Genomic DNA, 20,266 nt, shown 5'->3' with positions numbered 1-20,266 from the left:
ACAGTGTGCAGCGAAATCAGGGTAATTTCAGGACACGAAAGGAGCCTGTACAACTGTGCAAGTCTAAAGGGATGGTTGGAGTTTTCATTTCAGAAAAATGCATATAATGTGGGAGCGGGTGTCTTTAGGGTTTTGTTTCTATCCAGGGTTCAGTTTTCACCGTTTTTCAATAATACATTTCTTTTGTTCCCTGTGTGTGATATGTTTTATTACTTGAGCAAGCTTTTTAAATGCATCTCCTTTTAGTTGTTATGCTGGGCAATAAGGACCTAATTTCACCTTAAACTTACAGAGCAATCTGAGTATGCACTCTGGGGGCACCTACCTCCATACCCCGTCTCTGCCTCCACGACCTCCCCACCCACCACTGTCTGCACCAGGGCAGAGCCTCATGGGGGTTCCCGTCCAAGCAAACAGCGGCAGCTGCAGCACTGTAGTTCAGGTCTACAGCTCACCTATCAGCATGCCAGGGAACACAGGGATGGAGATCCACGGACTCGGCATGGCGCCCTACACCCAGATAGAGGTAAATGTGCATGTCTACAGCTCTCCTTGTATATTCATATTGTCTTTTGATGGCTTTCTAAGGCGAAGCGTAAGACTGGAAACACACAGGTGAGTTTTCTTAACAGATAAAATCTTATTGTCGATGATCGTCTCATGTATGGGAATGGTATATTGGTAACTGTTTGATCTAACAAACTTTCCAAGTTGCTGGCAGTCTCTCCTGGATGAATTTCAGTCATTCCCTGTTCCTTTAACATTTTCACTGCCAGAGCCATTTTGCACACATGCTTAACCACTTGCCGCCAAATCACGTACTTGGTACGTCATTTGACTCCCAAGTGGTTGTACCGGGGTGATGCCTGCAGGCAGATCGTTTTTTAGAGCCGAAGGACGGCACCCTTGTAATAGCAACCGGAGCAGCTAACTGGCTACTTCATTGCTATTACAAGCAGTGGAAGGGGACGCCACCTCCCATCGCCTTCCGCCACTCTCTCGTGTTCTCCCATCCCGCCGGGAGACCCAAGCTACTAGCCAGTGTGTCCACCAGCTTGTCGAAGACCCAAAGAAAGCCTGAGTTGGCTTTGATCAAGTGTCCGCTACGGTAACCCGGGAAGCAATAACATGACAACACTTCCGGTTTACCGGTACCTTAAAGGGATTGTAAAGGCAGAAGGTTTTTTTATCTTAATGCATTCTATGCATTAAGATAAAAAAACATTCTGTGGGCAGCAGCCCCCCTAATACTTACCTGAGCCCATCTCTATCCAGCGATGTTGCAGGAGTGTCTCGGCTTCCTAGGACTCCCCTCCTCATTGGCTGAGGCAATGGAGATTGCTGTCAATCATAGTCAATCATAGTCAGTCAGCCAGTCAGCCAATCAGGAAAGAGAGGGGCGGGGCCGGTGTGTGTCTGAATGGATGCAGCGAGCTGTGACTCGGCTTGGGTGCCCCATAGCAAGCTGCTTGCTGTGGGGGCACTCAATAGGAGGGAGGGGCCAGGGGCACAGAAGAGGGACCCGAGAAGAGATGGATTCAGGCCACTCTGTGCAAAACCAACTGCACAGAGGAGGTACAGTAAGTATAACATGTTTGTTATTCATAAAAAAAAAACAAGACTCTACAATTTAACGGCGCCATTTTTTTAAATTTAAAAGTATTCAAAAAAGCCGATGTTGGCTTTTAAATGCTTTCAAGTGCAAAGGAGGTATTTGGGGTCTTATTGACCCTAGATCTCTCCATAAAGAGTACCTGTTACGTGCCTATTGCTTTTACAAGGATGTTTACATTCCTTGTGACAGCAATAAAAGTGATCAAAAAAGAAAAAAATGTAAAACAACAGTTTAAAATAAAAAGAAAAATGAATAATTAAAAAAATAAATTTAGAGTGCCCCAGAAGTAACAAACTTCAGTACCTTATTTTTCCCATAGGCCATGCTTTAAAAGCCCCTTATAGGTCATCAGTTTAGTGTTACGGAGGAGGTATGGTGCTACAAATATTGCACTCAGTCCAGTGCGCAACAATATGTAACGTGTATTGCAATCTACATTTCTCTTCCTACGTGCATTACCTGGGGGTGGGGGGGCCTCAAAAAATGTTGGAGCAGGGATTTTATGCGTATGGGTGTAACGTTAATTTTTTTACAATTTAGGGGAAAAAAAATGTACTTCCCTTTTTTTTTTTTTTTTTTTATCACAGGGGACAAAATGTCTAAAAGACCCTGGATGCTGTACAAAATGCTGGACAAAATGTCTAAAAGGCCCTGGATGTCTCCCCTGTGCTCCACTGAATGTATTGCAATGCAGATCTCATTTCAATATATTCTTTCCTGGCCGTGCTAGCCGGGGACACTGACGGGAGAACAAGTGTCGCTTTCTGGGTCAGCAAGAAGGAGGGGAGGAGAGTGGACCTGTGTCCACTCTGCTCCTTCCCCTCTACCCAGTGTCACCTGTTATGTTGGTCCCTGGCCCATAGATGGCATGACCTGGCAGCAAAAAGGTTAAAGCCTTAGGAAGCATTAACACCTTGGTGTCTTGGTTTGCTGCGTTAACGCGCATACATTATTGCTGTCCATTTAGTTGGCAGCAAAACATCCCAATAATCAGATGTGCAATTTTTTGCAAAGCGGAACACAATGTATGGTAGTACATTAGTGTGTGTTGTGGTGCGCTACAGGGCATTTGGGTTACCTTACTGCTTTTAGGTGCCATTGAAAATAATTGGTACCGCAATGTTGCTTTGCTTTGCTTTGTGTCTTTTAGGGTCACTTTGCAGTAAAGCTAGGAAGAATTAAAAAATTAAGGACTGTATTTTTTGTGCTTTACTAAACAAAATGCTGCACATTCAACTGTAGGAAAAATAATATAGGATGTACAAAGTATTAGTGTTATAAAATACAGTGCCTTGCAAAAGTATTCGGCCCCCTTGAACTTTGCGACCTTTTGCCACATTTCAGGCTTCAAACATAAAGATATAAAACTGTAATTTTTTTGTGAAGAATCAACAACAAGTGGGACACAATCATGAAGTGGAACGAAATTTATTGGATATTTCAAACTTTTTTTAACAAATAAAAAACTGAAAAATTGGGCGTGCAAAATTATTCAGCCCCCTTAAGTTAATACTTTGTAACGCTACCTTTTGCTGTGATTACAGCTGTAAGTCGCTTAGGGTATGTCTCTATCAGTTTTGCACATCGAGAGACTAAAATCTTTGCCCATTCCTCCTTGCAAAACAGCTCAAGCTCAGTGAGGTTGGATGGAGAGCGTTTGTGAACAGCGGTTTTCAGTTCTTTCCACAGATTCTCGATTGGATTCAGGTCTGGACTTTGACTTGGCCATTCTAACACCTGGATATGTTTATTTGTGAACCATTCCATTGTAGATTTTGCTTTATGTTTTGGATCATTGTCTTGTTGGAAGACAAATCTCCGTCCCAGTCTCAGGTCTTTTGCAGACTCCATCAGGTTTTCTTCCAGAATGGTCCTTTATTTGGCTCCATCCATCTTTCCATCAATTTTAACCATCTTCCCTGTCCCTGCTGAAGAAAAGCAGGCCGAAACCATGATGCTGCCACCACCATGTTTGACAGTGGGGATGGTGTGTTCAGGGTGATGAGCTGTGTTGCTTTTACGCCAAACATAACGTTTTGCATTGTTGCCAAAAAGTTTGATTTTGGTTTCATCTGACCAGAGCACCTTCTTCCACATGTTTGGTGTGTCTCCCAGGTGGCTTGTGGCAAACTTTAAACAACACTTTTTATGGATATCTTTAAGAAATGGCTTTCTTCTTGCCACTCTTCCATAAAGGCCAGATTTGTGCAGTATACGACTGATTGTTGTCCTATGGACAGAGTCTCCCTCCTCAGCTGTAGATCTCTGCAGTTCATCCAGAGTGATCATGGGCCTCTTGGCTGCATCTCTGATCAGTCTTCTCCTTGTATGAGCTGAAAGTTTAGAGGGACGGCCAGGTCTTCGTAGATTTGCAGTGGTCTGATACTCCTTCCATTTCATATTATGGCTTGCACAGTGCTCCTTGGGATGTTTAAAGCTTGGGAAATCTTTTTGTATCCAAATCCAGCTTTAAACTTCTCCACAACAGTATCTCAGACCTGCCTGGTGTGTTGCTTGTTCTTCATGATGCTCTCTGTGCTTTAAACGGACCTCTGAGACTATCACAGTGCAGGTGCATTTATACGGAGACTTGATTACACACAGGTGGATTCTATTTATCATCATTAGTCATTTAGGTCAACATTGGATCATTCAGAGATCCTCACTGAACTTCTGGAGAGAGTTTGCTGCACTGAAAGTAAAGGGGCTGAATAATTTTGCACGCCCAATTTTCAGTTTTTTATTTGTTAACAAAGTTTGAAATATCCAATAAATTTCGTTCCACTTCATGATTGTGTCCCACTTGTTGTTGATTCTTCACAAAAAATTACAGTTTTATATCTTTATGTTTGAAGCCTGAAATGTGGCAAAAGGTCACAAAGTTCAAGGGGGCCGAATACTTTCGCAAGGCACTGTATGCATACAATATACACATGCACAAGCTATCTATCCTCCCTAGCAAATGAGCATGGAACAATGTTTGCAAAAGGCATAGGGATACATTAAACAATTACTTGACTTGAGTTCCAGCTGGTGATATGGCGTTTTCTTCCTTCTACCCAGGATCGCTTCCAAAACAGCTTCTTACTTCTTTGATTCCTCCAAAATGAGTTCTTTGTCTTCAACACATGGCTGCGTTCAAGTCCTTTATTCCCTCCCTTTACTTCCTGCCAACATCACTTCCTGTTGCTAGCGCTCCATGAACCAGTCAAACTAGTTCATTAGCATATGAACAGGGGAGGCCTAGCTTCTAAAATCACTTTTTTGAGGGGGTTTGAAAGGCAATGAGAAGTGTTGTGATGCCTCCTCACTGCCTGTTTTAACCCCAAGAAACCTGTTGTTTGGCCTTCATTCAACAGTGGGGATACATTTTGCCACACCACGGCCCATATATATACCCCTGTCCAATGCCTTTGAACCTTAATGGGGAACAGCTAGTGGCAGGTTAAAATGCAGCTCAGCCGCATGTTTTTACTGCACCCCAACCGCAAATGTAAACGATGCCTAATACCACACTGACACTTTGCAAATTTTAACTGAATCATCTTAATAATTTATAATCGGATTGTATTTTAGACTTTGAAGAGGGAGTGGTAGTAGGGACAGAAGGATTATTATGACTTCTTATATTGGCAGGTTCCAAGTCAGTGTGTTGAAAGCACAGTTTATAACACCCCTCCGGTATACAGCCCTGGGAAACAGGGTCTTAAATCAAAAACCACAAGTAGCTGCTCACCCTGCACTGACTTGAGTGGAAGCAGCATGGGGAGTATGGAGTCCGCCGTCCCTAACAAGACTCGCCGGCCGAAGCCTGACAACAGCAGCCCGAACAGTAAGGATATTAAGTCTTTCCCTGCCAGAGTAGTTATGGCCTTTAGGCCTGAAGATTAGGTTAAGTACTTAGGTGTAACGTTTTATTTTTTTATTTTTTTTTTCAGTTAATTTTATTTTCCCTCTGGGTGATCTAATTACATTACAAGGTTTAAAACAAACTTTGTTGCAGATTCCTACCTTTTGCTATTCTGAAGAAATAGCTGTTTATTTTTCTGTGTCCAGAGGGACAGAGAGGGTTCAGAGGGAAGTTGTATGGGATTGATTTTATAATTAATATTCAGCTGCTGCACCTGCAGGGCTCTAATGAGGAAAATGGCAGGGTCTGCATCCCTTTGGACAAGCTCTCCTTTTGGGAGTATCTCACCAAAAATGACACTTTGTTGCAGGGGATGCTCAAAATCTGACTTGTATCTTTGTGCAGACTTCTGGAAAAATCATTAGGCCAGTCACAAAAGCAGGAAATGACAAATCTGGAGAGCATTCTGTACACAATCTGCTTACAGAACCCCTTCAGGTTGTCATATGGCATTACATTTTACAGAAAATGACAGCACTGTCAATTGAAGTGGAAAGGTCATTTTAATAACATTTTATTACAATATGACTTATTATTATTGTTTTGCTATTTTTTCCCACAAAAGTGGAGTAACCCTTTAAGTGAGATTAGCCCCCTGAAAACATACTCCCTTCCTCTATTCCAGGATCCCAGAGGATGAGAATGCTATAGACTGAGGGTCCTGCACTTAGAAGGAATGATGCAAATATTTATGGCTGTGCAGAATTACTATACTCATGCCACAACAATTTCCAGAGTTATTTGTCCAGGAAAACTGTGGGAACATTCATTCTGTGCAAATGGGGCTAAATCAAATGTTACTAGGCTATTTTCTCTCCAGGTCGGATGTTCTTCTTTCATAAGAATAGCATGAATCAGGAAAATACTGCATTATGGCCACTAGATGGAGCTTATTATCATAGTAAATAAAGGTGTTAGCTTCATCTAGTGGCTGTAATGTGGTATTTTCCTGATTTATGATGTTCCTATGAATGAAAAAACGTTCAACCTGGAGAGAAAATAGCCTAGAAACATTTTGTTTGCAGGTATTCACACACTGCCTTTGTGACATGCAGTTTTTCAGGATAAATAGCTCTAATAATATATATTTTTTAAATTACTCCTGTCTTTTAAATGCTGCCCATTTTAATGAACCGATACTTGAAAATGAGCTTATGTAGGTCACCCTATCTAGGATTTTAAGTACAAGAATCATGGGTCCTTCTGGAGTTCATTCTGGCTTTCACCCTTATTTAGGAAAAATGAAAACCCCTAAACTGAAGTGTACCTTCTGCGATAAAGCCTTTGGGAAGAACTTTGACCTTCAGCAGCACATTCGGAGGTGAGCATCTTTCGTTTCCATAATATTTTATTAGGGAAGTTCATAGAAACAAGAACAGGTAGACAAACATTTTTACATGGGCCCATCGGCCTATTGATATGTTTGAGTTGCACAGTTATAACCGTGGTTAAAAAATGAAAAGCATAGAGATAATGCACTCACATAAGATAACAGTTGACAATACTCAGCCGTAGCATGTAAAATATACACAGGATCTGTTTACAGCCTACTTCTGGTTTTTGGAAGTGACGTCGCTCGGCTCCGTCCGATGCGTTGCGTCACAGATCACGTGGCTTCTTCAGTGCTAAGCTAGGAGCTTAGAAGTTTTCTCATGGTTCGAGAAACTATTTATTACATAAATGTTATAACTTGGTATAAGTAACTTTTTGCTCACATAAATACTTCTTTTCTTGAAGTCATACAGGAGAGAAGCCATTTCAGTGCATTGTATGTGGACGAGCGTTTGCACAGAAGTCCAACGTTAAGAAGCACATGCAGACCCACAAAGTCTGGCCAAAAGCTCCAAGTACAACCGGCTCACAGGGATCCATGACATTACAGGTGGTACCACTCAACACCTCTCAGTCAGAGGAAGAGTCTGCGGAGAATGAAGGTAGGTATCTGTCACACTGTATAGGAATAGAAGAACATTGTATGGTGTCTTCTTTCTCACAGAGAAAGTTGGTTAACATTATGTTTGTATTTAGCTGTCTCCAACCAGGTCCCAGTAGAAAATGCTCCATCGCAGGACTTGGACGCAGTCCAAGGCGGGTCATGTGATGGGACAGAAGCCAAGCAGGTGGTCGTTATTGACAGCTCCTATCACTGCCAGTTCTGTCCCAGCAAGTTTACCAGCTACTTCCAGCTCAAATCACACATGACACAACATAAACCGGAGCAGGTAGGTCACAAGAACAATTCATCAATATTTACGGAGTTTACTCAAAGTATATCTAAAGCCATAACCCTTTTTTTTTTAGACTGCAGAAATTTCAGGTTTTTCTATCTGTTTGTGTCCCTGCTATGGAGATCTCTCTGTTTGTCTTGGTGACCATTGTCAATGGGACAGAAAGCGACAGCAAATAGACATGTGCGATTCGTTTTCTTACAAAACTAAATTCAGGCGAAATTTTAATTCATCGTAGATTCGGCTGTGTCCAAATCTTTGAATCACAATAGTAATGAATCTCTACAAATCCGACATTAACCGCTTGATCTCCGGAAGATTTACCCCCCTTCATGACAGGCCATTTTTTGCGATGCGGCACTGCGTTACTTTAACTGACAATTGCGCAGTCATGCAACGCTGTACTCCAATACATTTATGTCATTTTTTTCCCACAGCTCAAGCTTTTTTTTGGAGGTATTTGATTGCCTCTGCGGTATTTATTTTTTGCGCTAAAACAAAAAAAGCCTGAAAGAAAGAATTTAAAAAACTAAACAAAAACAATATTTTTTACTTCCTGCTATAAGACCACATTCACACTGAAGCGGCACGACTTCGGGGCGACCTGTGAAGTCGCGTGCAGCGCGACTTGCACGGACTTCATAAAATGAATGTCTATGCAAGTCGCTCCAGGTCGCCCCGAAGTAGTACAGGACCCTTTTTCTAAGTCGGAGCGACTTGTGTCGCTCCTATTAGAACCGTTCCTGTACTACACTATGGACCGCGACGGTGCACGACTTGTCAGGCTGACCAAGTCGCCTGACAAGTCGTACCAGTGTGAATGGAGACTTAAACATATCCAATAAAAAAATTTAACAAATTTAATTTCTTCCTAAATTTAGACCAATATGTATTCTGCTACATGTTTTGGTAAACAAAATCCCAATAAGCTTATATTGATTGGTTTACGTGAACATTATAGCATCTACAAACTATGGGATATATTTATGGAATTTTTACTTATTTATCTTTTTAATACTAGTAATGGTGGCGATCAGCGACTTATAGCAGGACTTTCGGCGGGCAGTCGGACACTAAATGACACTTTTGACGCTTTGTGGAAACCAATGACACTAGTACAATGATCAGTGCCAAAAATATGCACTGTCACTGTACTAATGACACTGGCTGGGAAGGGATTAAACATCAGGGGCGATCAAAAGAATAGCGGTGTGCCTAGCCACTGTTTTTGTGTACTGTGTATGCTGCTTTTACTAGGGGAAGAAATGGATTTTATTCTCAGCTTTGTTGGAACACAGAATCTATCCTTTCCCCCGTCAGAACGGAGATCTGCCTTGTTTACATAGGTGACACTGTACTTCTCTGGTCACAGTATGTAAAAAAAATTGTAAAAAAAAATAAGCAAATTGTAATAAAAGACAACAAAAGTTAGAAAAATGTAAAAAAATATAGAGATTTTTTTTTTTAACATACTGCCACCAGTTAGTGCCCCTGATCACTACCACAACAGTTATAGGAGGAGTCTGTACTGATCTATTGGCAGTATGTAAAAAAAAAAATTGTAAATTAAAAAAAAAACTTGCCATGCTTTTTAAAAAATATTTTGCTCTGTCTACTTTCCAAAAAGGGGTCATTTGGGGGGTATTTATACTGTCCTGGCATTTTAGGGCCGTCAGTACATAAGGATTGATTAATGTTCAAATATATACTGTATACCATAGTTTGTGGACGCTATAACATTCACCAAGACTAAATAATATACGCTGATATGGGTTAATATTATCAAAGAAATGTAGCAGAACACATTTTGTTCTAAACATCATTAAAGGTCTCACGTGGGGAAGAGTACCTTTCTTCCGCAGGCTACTAAGGGCAAGGAACCACGTCGTAGACGTGGAGCTTCCTTCTCATCTCATAGGGGCGACTGACAAGGGCTCTAAGCCTTTCAGGACCTCCTCTGGCATATCCAAAACGAGCCTGGTCTGGCAAGCCGAGAGCGTGCTTCTCCAGACTAGCAGACAAGGCTCCTTCTGCATGAAGGTCCGCCCTCAGGAAGAAAGGCAAAATGTGTCCAATCCTGCACAACAAGGCGCTAAACTGCTTTGTGTGGGTACAGAAGTTCAGAATGGAGTCCATTCAAACTGTGGTGGCATGCCTGCGTCAGGGGGATTTCTTCGCCTCAATCGATATCAAGGATGCCTATCTTCACATTCCAATATGTGCCAGCCACCAGCGTTTTCGCCGCTTTGCTGTGGGAGAGAAGCATTATCAGTTTATGGCGTTACCCTTTGGTCTCGCCTCCGCTCCTCGGGTCTTCACAGGAGTGTTGGCTCCGGTGCTAGCATTGCTAGGCCAACCGGGGATCGCAGTACTGGGATACTTGGATGATCTCCTTCTGCGAGTGAAGCCTCCTTCTGCTCTGGTGGAGAACCTGGAGATCACAATACGAACTCTGCCAGAGTTTGGCTGGATTCTGAATTTTTAGAAGTCTGCCCTATTTCCATTCACAAAGCTGGACTATTTGGGCATGACTGGACTCGGCTGCAGCCAGAGTGCTCCTTCCTCTGGACAAACTCCAGAAATTGCAAGCTGCAATTCATCCCCTGCTGTCCAACAGATGGTCGTCCCTCCGGACTTGCATGCAGGTGCTGGACCTGATGGTATCTACCTTCGAGGCGGTTCCGTTTGCACAGTTCCATATGAGGTCCCTGCAAAGGGTTCTGACCAAGTGGGACAAGACTCCGCAGTCTCTGGACAATCAGATCCAGCTGAGTCGGGAACAAATGAGTCCCTGATATTGTGGGTTCGCACTCCAGGGCTTTGGCTGGGAAAATCCTTCCTCCTCTTGTATTGGAGAGTGGTCACCACGGATGCCAGCCTGGATGGGGAGGCGTCCTCAGCAAGCATTTTGTTCAGGGGATCTGGATGCTGGAAGATTCCAGACTATTGATCAATGCATTCAATCGGACAATGCCACGGCCGTGGCTTATGTCAATCACCAAGGGGGCACAAGAAGTGTCCTGGCGGCTCTGGAGGTAGCCGGCATTCTAAGGTGGGCAGAACGGTTCGTTCCTGCCTTCTCTGCCATACACATTCCCGGGATGCAAAAGTGGTAGGCAAACTACCTCAGTCGGCAGGCGTTGGACCACGGGGAGTAGTCCCTTCATATGGAGGTGTTTCATCAGCTGTGTCTCCGGTGGGGCACTCCCGAGGTGGATTTGTTGGCATTTTGGCTCAACAGAAAGGTGCAGATTTGTTACTCGGTCAAGGGATCCACTAGCAGATGCACTGGTGGCCCAGTGGGGTCAGTATCGTCTGCTAAACGTCTTCCCTCCTCCCAAACTTCTGGTCATATTAGTGGCCCCGGACTGGCCTCGCCGGGCATGATAGGCCGATCTGGTGCCGCTGGTCGCCGACGTTCCTTGGAAGCTTCCTCTCAGGGAGGATCTGCTGTCCCAAGGACTGATCTTCCATCCTGTTTTACAGTCGGTGATTCCTACGTCGTTAAAAGCTAGGAAATCTACTTTGATGAAGATCTACCATCGTACGTGGAAGACGTACATTGCGTGGTGGGAGTCTTTTGGGGTGCTTCCTCGCTCCTTCTCGTGGCTCGGACCTTAACCTTCCTTCAATGGGGGGTTGAACAGAAGTTGGCCTTGAGTACCATCAAGGGCCAGTTGTCAGATTTGGTGGTCTTCTTCCAATGACCTTTGGTCACACACTCCCTGGTGCGTACCTTTCTTCAGGTTGTCCAACATTTGGTCCCTCCAGGGCAGGCTCCGTTGCCGGCTTGGGAATCTCAATTTGGTGCTTTCAGCTTTACAGAAGCCTCCCTTTGAAAATATTTGGGATATTCCCCTGCTTACACTGTCCCAAAAGGTGGCCTTTTTAGTGGCTACTATCACTTCTGCGCGCAGGGTGTCAGAACTGGTCTCGTTATCCTGTCGTTCACCTTATCTGGTGATTCACAAGGATAAGGTGGTGCTTCGCCCCTGTCCGTCATTCCTTCCTATGGTGGTCTCTGACTTTCATTTGAACGAAGACATTGTGTTGCCTTCCCTGTGTCCCAGGCCTAAACATCCAAAGGAAACTGCCTTGCATGTCTTGGATGTGGTCCGGGCAATTAGGGTGTACTTGGCAGCTACCGAGTATTTCAGGAAGTCAGACTCTCTATTCTGCTTTCTCTGCGACCATTTCCAGATGGATCAGACCGATGGTGGTTCAGGCCTATTCCTTCAGGGTCAGATTCCTCCTTTTCCTGTCAAGGCGCACTCTACTAGGGCGCTTAGTGCCTCCTGGGCCTTCCGTCATCAAGTGTCAGTGTCGCAGGTTTGCAAGGCAGCCATCTGGTCGTCGGTTTTATAAAGTGGATGTGTTGGCATCTGCGGATGCTTCTTTGGGCCGCAAGGTTTTGCAGGCTGCTGTTTAAGAGGACCTGATCCTCTTTGAGGGTGTATTGTTTTTTTCAGGTGAGCTCCAGTTCTTTTGGTTGAGCCCCCGTTGCCTGGTTGACTAATGTTTAGCCTTGGGAATTTTTTTTTTTGCTGTTTCCCACCCTTCTTGTTTTACACTCCTTTGGGAAGTCCCAATGGTCAAGAATGACAGGAGCTGTGTCCGTCAATGAACGAAAGAGAAAATGGGATTTTTGACTTACCGTAAAATCTATTTCTCTGATGTTCATTGACTGACAAAGAACAAAACTGGGTGACTATAGCAGGGAGAGGGAGTGTACCCATTGGGACTGCCCATGGGTGAAGCCAGAAGATTTTTTCTGTCTAGTGTCCTAATCCTGTAGTTGGCAGTATAACCCAATGGTCAAGAATGACAGGAGCTGTATCCGTCAATGAACATAAGAGAAATGGATTTGATGGTAAGTCAAAAATCCCATTTTTTAGGCATTATAAAGAAAAAAATAAATTATGATTCATAGTATATGTTGTACAGGACTAAAGAGATGAAGAGGTGTAAGACTTGTATTGGACTTTACAGCATCTGACGCATTTCTCCAGGTATACAAGTGTGTGGTGAAAGGCTGCGTTCACACCTGCCAGAAGCTGGAACAGTTCTTGGAACACATCAAAACCCACCAGGAGGAGATGACCTATCGATGTCACATCTGCAACAAGGATTTCTCCTCCCTCTACGAGATGGGTGTCCACCAGTATTCTCATTGCTTGCTCCCCTTGATCGCCCCCAAGAAGGAGATGGCTGTATACAAGTAAATTGTCTCTACAGATGTATAATGTTACTTTTGCTGTGTTTAAAAGGAACGTACTGTATGGCGTATTCTTAATATGTAGGCATTACAAATAAACATCAGTATTTTTGTTTCTGGAAAATTACTTAAAACCCCCCAAACATTATATATTTTTTTAACAGAACACAGACCCTAGTGAATAATATGGCAGTCGTTGCATTTTTTTTTATGTCACACGGTTTTTGCGCAGCAGTTTTTCAATCGCAATTTTTCGGGGAAAAATACACTTTAATAATCTAAAAAAAAAAATACAATATATTGAACGTGCTAAGAAATTTGAATATTCCAGGAAGAGTCAATTTCCTAACAGAGCTCCGTTTCTCCTTGCCTGTCCTAGCCCTCTCCTCTTAATTACAGTATGTGCTGGCCCAGCTCCTCCATCCCTCCCTTCACACAACCTTTTATGTAGCAACTGAGGAGGAATAAAGGGAAATACTATAGTGTGCTGGAGCGGCTGCCATCGGATCCAAGCTGGCAGTGCCCAGCAGCACTTTCAGGGCTTTAGGGTAGCTATACAAAGGAGGATTTATAGGTAAATAATACAACTTTAAACGCACATGTGATCTTCTGCACTAAGATCCAGTCAGGTGTCCTGCATGTAAAGTGCATGTAGAATGAGCAGAAGCATGAGCTCATCAGTCTGCTACTGCTCCTTCACTGTCCAGTTATAGGCCAAGGGATGGTCCCTAGTCTGGCCAGCGAGTGCATGCAGACCTCAGCTCCGCGATAGGTCAACCTGCGAGTTATGACTGCGAGTATGCGTGAGGTCGCATACGACCGGGTTTCAGCCCTTCAGCCCGAGTTGCAGCATTCCTCCTGGCCGTCAGCCCCCCAATTAGATGGAGTGGAGGTTCTGTCTGGAGCAGTGCCCACCTGGTTCCTGGTATGGTAAATAACTGTCCCCCCTCTCCCCCTGGAGGGTTTTGGGGTGGACGTGGGCCCCTCCATGCAACTGTAGGACCCCCGGGTTCCCCTCTTTCCCATTAGGTACCCCCCTCATTGGTCTGGTGGTCCCAGTGGGCCATCTCGCCCCCTCCCCCCCATTCAGGTAAGCTGGGGGCTGTGGGGTGGCCTGGCCCACCTTTTGGGGTTGGGGCAGGGTGCTGTGCTGGCGATGGGGGCAGAGGGGTGCGCCGCCGACGACCAGGCGATCGACTTTGGGGGGGCTGTACCTGGTGGGGGCTCCTGCCAGGGCCCCCTCTTCCTGCCTGTGCCAGTTTCTGAGACCTAGGGATCCCTCCCGGACCCCTGAGAACCTTGTGGTGCCGCCATTTTCTTGTAGCCTGTGTGCCCAATGCAGGGCGGCCATGTTTGTGTAGTCCGGCAGCCATTTTGCGGTGGTTTGCCATTGAAAATAACGGCATACATGACAGTGGAGCCCTCTGGGCGGCGATTTCGGCAGTGTGAGCCCCTCCTCATCACCTGTTACTGACTCCTGGATCTTTTCACATCTTGATAGCCGCACGTGGAGTGCAGATTATCCTGGTGGCTGCAGGTGCCTGTTTCTGTTGTGTGGTGAGTCTGGAGGGGTCCTCTCCCTCTCTGCTGAGGATCGATTAGGTGCTCTGTTAGTGGCGAATGGGTGGTGCTGTTGGAGCACTGTGGGTGTCCCTTAGCAGTGTTTTTTTACACCCTTTTTGTGGGGTCCCCCTATTGACTCATAGAGTCCTTGGAGCATTTTCCCCCACCTGATCTCCTCTTAGAGGCAGGGGGGCCCTCCGGCTCCCAACCATCCATTGAGGCACTGACGGCGGTCCTGGAGTCCTTTGTTTCCCAGGTGAAGGTGGTTTTTGGGCGAAGGGCTAGCAAAAAGCACCCCCCCACCTTCCCCTGCCTAATCTGTCTTCTCAGATCCTGAATCTGATTCGGCTACTACGGACGTGGGTCACTCTGCTGGATCTGCGACTATGTGCCCTGAGTTCTCAGATAGTGAGGATGATTCCTCCACTCATGTAGTCGCACACGAAAAGGCGCTGGTCGATGCGCTGATTGTATCTGTGCGTGAGACCTTAAAAATAGAGGATGCAGCTGAAGCTGCAACGGGGGCGTTCGTTCCCTTTGGCACTTACAAGCCATCCAGAGCGGCTAGGGTTTTCCTTTTCCCTTTATTTTGACAGAATTGTCGCTAAAGAGTGGGAATGACCAAAACATCCCCTTGTGGTCCCTAAGCAATTTGCTATGTGGTACCCCTATGAGGAGTCCCTTCTTAAAAAGTGGACTGTTCCACCGGTGGTGGACCCTCTGGTCTCCAGATTGAACAAGGCGTCCATGATTCCAGTTGAAGAGTCCCCGGCCTTTAAGGAACTGGCTGACAGGAAGGCGGAGGCTGTGGCCCGCAATATGTACACTGTGGCTGGTTCGGCACTGAGGCCGGTATTTACCATTGCACTTGAGTGGGCTAAGCTTTTACGCCGTGACCTGGAGGGGGAGCAGCTCCCCACTGCCTTTGCTGAGCTCGCGGACCAATTGGTCCGGGGGCTGCATGTTATCTGTGAGGCCTCTTTAGATGTGGCTCCCCTAGTCGCTCGGCTCTCTGTTTCAGCTGTGGTCCTTCGAGGTATTTTTTGGCTTAAATGCTGGGCTGCGGACCAGACTTCTAAAAAGGCCTTGACTGGCCTGCCTTTTCAAGGAGATCGCCTGTTTGGAGCTACCCTGGATAACATCAGTAGGGTCTCACAGGGGGGAAGAGTATCTTTCTTCCGCAGGCTAATAAGGGCAAGGACCGTCGTTGTAGACGTGGGCCACCCTTCTCGGCTCATTAGAAGTTTTTTCGTCCCTCAGTGGCGACTGACAAGGGATTAAAGCCTTTCAGGGCCTCCTCTGGTGGATCCAAGCATACTTGGTATGGCAATTTAAGAGCGGGCTTCTTTAGACCAGTGAACAAGGCTCCTTCAGCATGAAGGTGTGCCCTCACCCGTATCAGCGGTGGGGGATGTCTTCGCTGGTTTCCGGACCCGTGGACTTTCCTGGTACAAGACAAGTGGGTCCACAAAGTCATGCGGTCTGGCTACAAGATCGAGTTTCTTTCTTACCCTCCGGAAAGGTTCTTTCCTTCCAACTAGTGCCTGTCCCTGGACCGCTTACAGGGTCTTATTGGGGTGGTGCAAGACCTGTTACTTCAAGGGGTGATTGTCCCAGTTTCGACATCGGACTGTTTTCAGGGGTTTTACCCAAACATATTTACAGTTCCCAGGAAGGAATGCAAGGTGCGTCCAATTCTGGACCTCAAGGCGCTGAACTGCTTTGTACGGGTGCACAAGTTCAGAATGGAGTCCATTCGCATGGGAGTGGAATCCCTGCATCAGGGGGATTTTCTTGCCTCTATTGAAATCTAGGACGCTTACCTTCACATTCCAATATGTGCCAGTCACCAGCGCTTCCACCACTTTGCCATTGAAGAGAAACATTATCAGTTTGTGGCATTACCCTTTGGTCCCGCCTCCGCTCCTCGGGTCTTCACAAAAGTGTTAGCCCCGATGCTAGCATTTTTACAGCAATGGGGGATCGCAGTACTGGGCTACTTGGACGACCTCTTTCTGTGAGCAGAGTCTCCTACTGCTCTGGTGGAAAACCTGGCGATCACCATACAAACTCTGAGGGAGTTCAGCTGGATTCAGAATTTTCAATAGTCTGCTCTGGTTCTGTCCAAAAAGCTGGACTATCTGGGTCTGACTCTGGACTCGGCCTTAGCAAAAATGCTTCTTCCTCTGGACAAACTCCTGAAACTGCAGGCTGCAATTCGTCATCCCGCAGTCCAGCAGATGGTCATCCCTCCAGACTTGCATGCGGGTGCTGGGCCTGAAGGCGTCTACCTTCGAGGCGGTTCCGTTTGCACAGTTCCATACGAGGTGCAAAGGGAGATTCTGGGCAAATGGAACAAGAATCTGCAGTCTCTGGACAATCAAATCTGGCTGAGCTGGGGAACAAAAGATTCCCTGATATGGTGGCTTCGTTCTCTGGTGCTTCGGCTGGGCAAATCCTTCTTCCCCTTGTATTAGACAGTGGTCACCACGGATGCCAGCCTGTCTGGTTGGGGAGGCATCCTCTGCAAAAATTCTGCTCAGGGGTACTGGACACTGGAAGAGTCCAGACTACCGATCAATGTCCTGGAACTCAAGGCACAAAAAGTGTCCTGGCGGCCCGCATTCTAAGATGGGCAGAACATTTTGTTCCAGTCCTCTCCGCCGTACACATTCCCGGGGTGGAAAATTGGCAAGCGGATTACCTCAGTCGGCAGGTGAAGGACCAAGGGGAGTGGTCCCTTCATCCTTGTCCATGATGTATTGATGTCCAGTTTGGATTTACAGTGGTGAATAAATTTCACATGTTTACTTATATCGGAGTGCGGTCATCACTTTGTGTTTGAGGATACTGCTGGAGACTACGGATCTCACCTGCACCTGATCACATCTTCCCACCTGAGCGGCTTACCTGCAATTGTTTTAGTCTTTCAGAGGTGTTTCAGTTGTGTCTCTGGTGGAGCATTCCTGAGGTGGATCTGTTGGCATCAACAGAAAGATGCAGAGGTTTGTAGCTCAGTCACGGGATCCTCTGGCGGACGCTACAGACGCACTGCTGGCCCCGTGTGGTCAGTATTGTCTGATTTACGCCTTCCCTCCTCTCAAACTTCTGTCAAGACTTTTACGCAGGATCAAGGCAGAAGGGATTCCGGTCATCTTAGTGGCCTCGGACTGGCCTCGCTGGGCTTGGTACGCCGATCTGGTGCGATTGGTCGCCGATGTTCCTTGTTAGCTTCCTCTCAGGGAGGATCTGCTGTCCCAAGGGCCAATCTTTCATCCTGCTTTACAGTCGCTGGCTTTGACGGCTTGGCTGTTGAACACCAGGTGCTGAAGGATAGAGAATTTTTTCGGAGTCAGTGATTCCAACACTGTTAAAAGCTAGGAAATGTACTTCTAGGAAGATCTACCATCGTACGTGGAAGATTTACATCGCGTGGTGTGAGTCTCTTGGGGTTCATCCTCGCTCTTTTTCAATGGCTCGGATCTTGACCTTGATCTTGATCAACGGTGGGTTGAACAGAAACTGGCCCTGAGTACTATCAAGGGCCAGGTGTCGGTCTTAGCGGGCTTCTTTCAACGGCCCTTGGCCACACACTCCTTTACACACATGCGTACTTTTCTTCAGGGAGTTCGGCACTTGGCTCCTCGAGTGCGGTCTCCATTACCGCCTTGGGACCTCAATTTGGTGCTCTCAGTCCTCCAGAAGCCTCCTTTTGAGAATCTTCAGGAGATTCCCCTGCTTAAGCTGTCCCAGAAGGTGGCCTTTTTTGTGGCTATCACCTCTGCGTGCAGGGTGTCGGAATTAGCAGCATTATCTTGTTGTTCACCTTACTTGGGGGTTCACAGAGCTAAGGTAGTTCTTCGTCCCTGTTCGTCGTTCCTTCCAAAGGTTGTCTCTGATTTTCATTTGAAGAAGACTTTGTGTTGCCTTCCCTGTGTCCCAGGCCAAAACATCCAAAGGAACTTGCTTTGCATGCCTTGGATGTAGTCCGGGCGATTAGGGTGTGCCTGGCAGCTACGGAGTACAGACTCATTATTTGTGCTCACGGAAAGGGTTGTCCGCTTCCTCTGCGACCATTTCCAGATGAATCAGACAGACGGTGATGCAGGCCTATTCCATCAAAGGTCAGGTTCCTCCTTTCCCTGTCCAGGCGCACTCTACTCTGGCGCTCAGTGCCTCCTGGGCCTTCCATCATCAGGCATCAGTGACGCAGGTTTGCAAGGCAGCCACCTGGTCGTCGGTGCACACTTTCACAAAGTTCTTCAAAGTGGATGTGTTGACATCTGCAGGTGCTTCTTATGGCGGCAAGGTTTTGCAGGCTGCTGTTTAGAGGACCTGATCCTCTTTGAGGGTGTATTTGTTTTTTTTTTTTCAGGTGGGCTCCAGTTGTTTTGGTTGAGCTCATGTTTATCTGGTTGGCTATAGTTTAGCCTTGGGAATTTCTTTTTCGTTGTTCCCACCCTTTATGTTTAACGTTCTGATGGTTAAGAAGATCAGGAGCTGTGTCAATCAATGAACGAAAGAGAAAATGGGATTTTTTACTTATCGTAAAATCCATTTCTCTGATGTTCATTGACGGACACAGCTCCCACCCCTCTGTGGAGTTGTAATTCTTCTGACACTGCTTGTAACAAATTATTAATACTATAAATATAAGAAAGATTCAGCGCTGAGCATATAATTATACAATCAACGGACCAGCAGCTGACACTCAAGGGCAATCTAAACACCTTTGACATACATATTAAACAATAGTGCAGCGCAGTCCTATAAATATCACAAAAAGCTGGAAAACAGATTATTTCATAAATATTAAATAATAAATGTGGGAAACCCAATTGCAGAGTCAGATAAGTGTGGAGGAGAGACAGTCCATAGTATCAGATGATGGAGAAAAAAGAGCCCACACACAGACTGGTGAACATTCAATATGGTGTGCCTTCTTAGTGCTCAAAGTTTCCCACCACCAGGCATTCTCTGCCTCTCACCTCAATGCCAAGACCCTGCAGGGTCAGAACGCTTATCACATCAATTCTCAGGGAACACAGCTTCCAAAAACTTAGTAAGCAGGCAATGCAAACAAATCTTCCCAGCAGGATGTCATACTGCTCTGTGTAACAACTCCGAACACCTCCCACAATATGTAAAGAAAATCAAAGGGATCTAGTGCTCTCTGTATATCGTTACTTTATTTATATAACAGAAGAAATATGCACTTACATGGTATCCGTTTTTTAAAAGCATTAATTTGCAGAGGGTGCAGCGTGCTGTGTTACTTCCTGGTTGTAAGAGATGGCCGTGGATCACATGACCTTCCCCTGTACGCGTTACGTCCTGGTGGGCGGGACTTCGTCAGCGGGGATAGGGACGTGTCATCGATCCGGCTCTTTATACTCTAAACTCCGTCCTAGTCCTGCCCCCGGCGTTCACCATCGCCTGCTTGTAACAAAACTGAGTACCTATAGCAGAGAGAGGAAGTATACCCCCTGGGACTGCCCATAGGCGTAGCCAGACTGTTTTTCTGTCTAGTGTCCTACGCCTGTAGGGAGCAGTATAACCCAATGATTAAGAAGTTCAGGAGCTGTGTCCGTCAATGAACTTTAGAGAAATAGATTTTACGGTAAGTCAAAAATCTCAATTTTTAATTTATAAAAGTGGTCAGTATTAGAGCCGGTTCACACTGGGGCGACTTGTCAGGCGACTTGGTCGCCTGACAAGTCGCCGTGGGTCGCCTG

The 20,266-nt window shown here is 45.9% G+C and overlaps 1 protein-coding gene across 1 annotated transcript in view; it reads left to right on the top strand.

The window, feature by feature from the left end:
• Window positions 1–20,266, top strand: part of ZNF341 (zinc finger protein 341) — a 61,142-nt gene that overhangs the window by 21,938 nt on the left and 18,938 nt on the right. Inside the window, exons 5-10 of the mRNA XM_082271838.1 lie at window positions 293–526; window positions 5,252–5,447; window positions 6,762–6,846; window positions 7,263–7,459; window positions 7,554–7,747; window positions 12,763–12,971. Of these exons, the coding sequence (XP_082127964.1) occupies window positions 293–526; window positions 5,252–5,447; window positions 6,762–6,846; window positions 7,263–7,459; window positions 7,554–7,747; window positions 12,763–12,971 (1,115 nt within the window). The remainder of the gene's footprint in view (window positions 1–292; window positions 527–5,251; window positions 5,448–6,761; window positions 6,847–7,262; window positions 7,460–7,553; window positions 7,748–12,762; window positions 12,972–20,266) is intronic.

This window comes from Pelophylax lessonae, assembly GCF_965119305.1.
Source record: "Pelophylax lessonae genome assembly, chromosome: 11".
Lineage (NCBI taxonomy): Eukaryota > Metazoa > Chordata > Amphibia > Anura > Ranidae > Pelophylax > Pelophylax lessonae.
The sequence above is the reverse complement of the archived record's forward strand: the minus strand, read 5'-3'. Positions and strand labels throughout refer to the sequence as shown.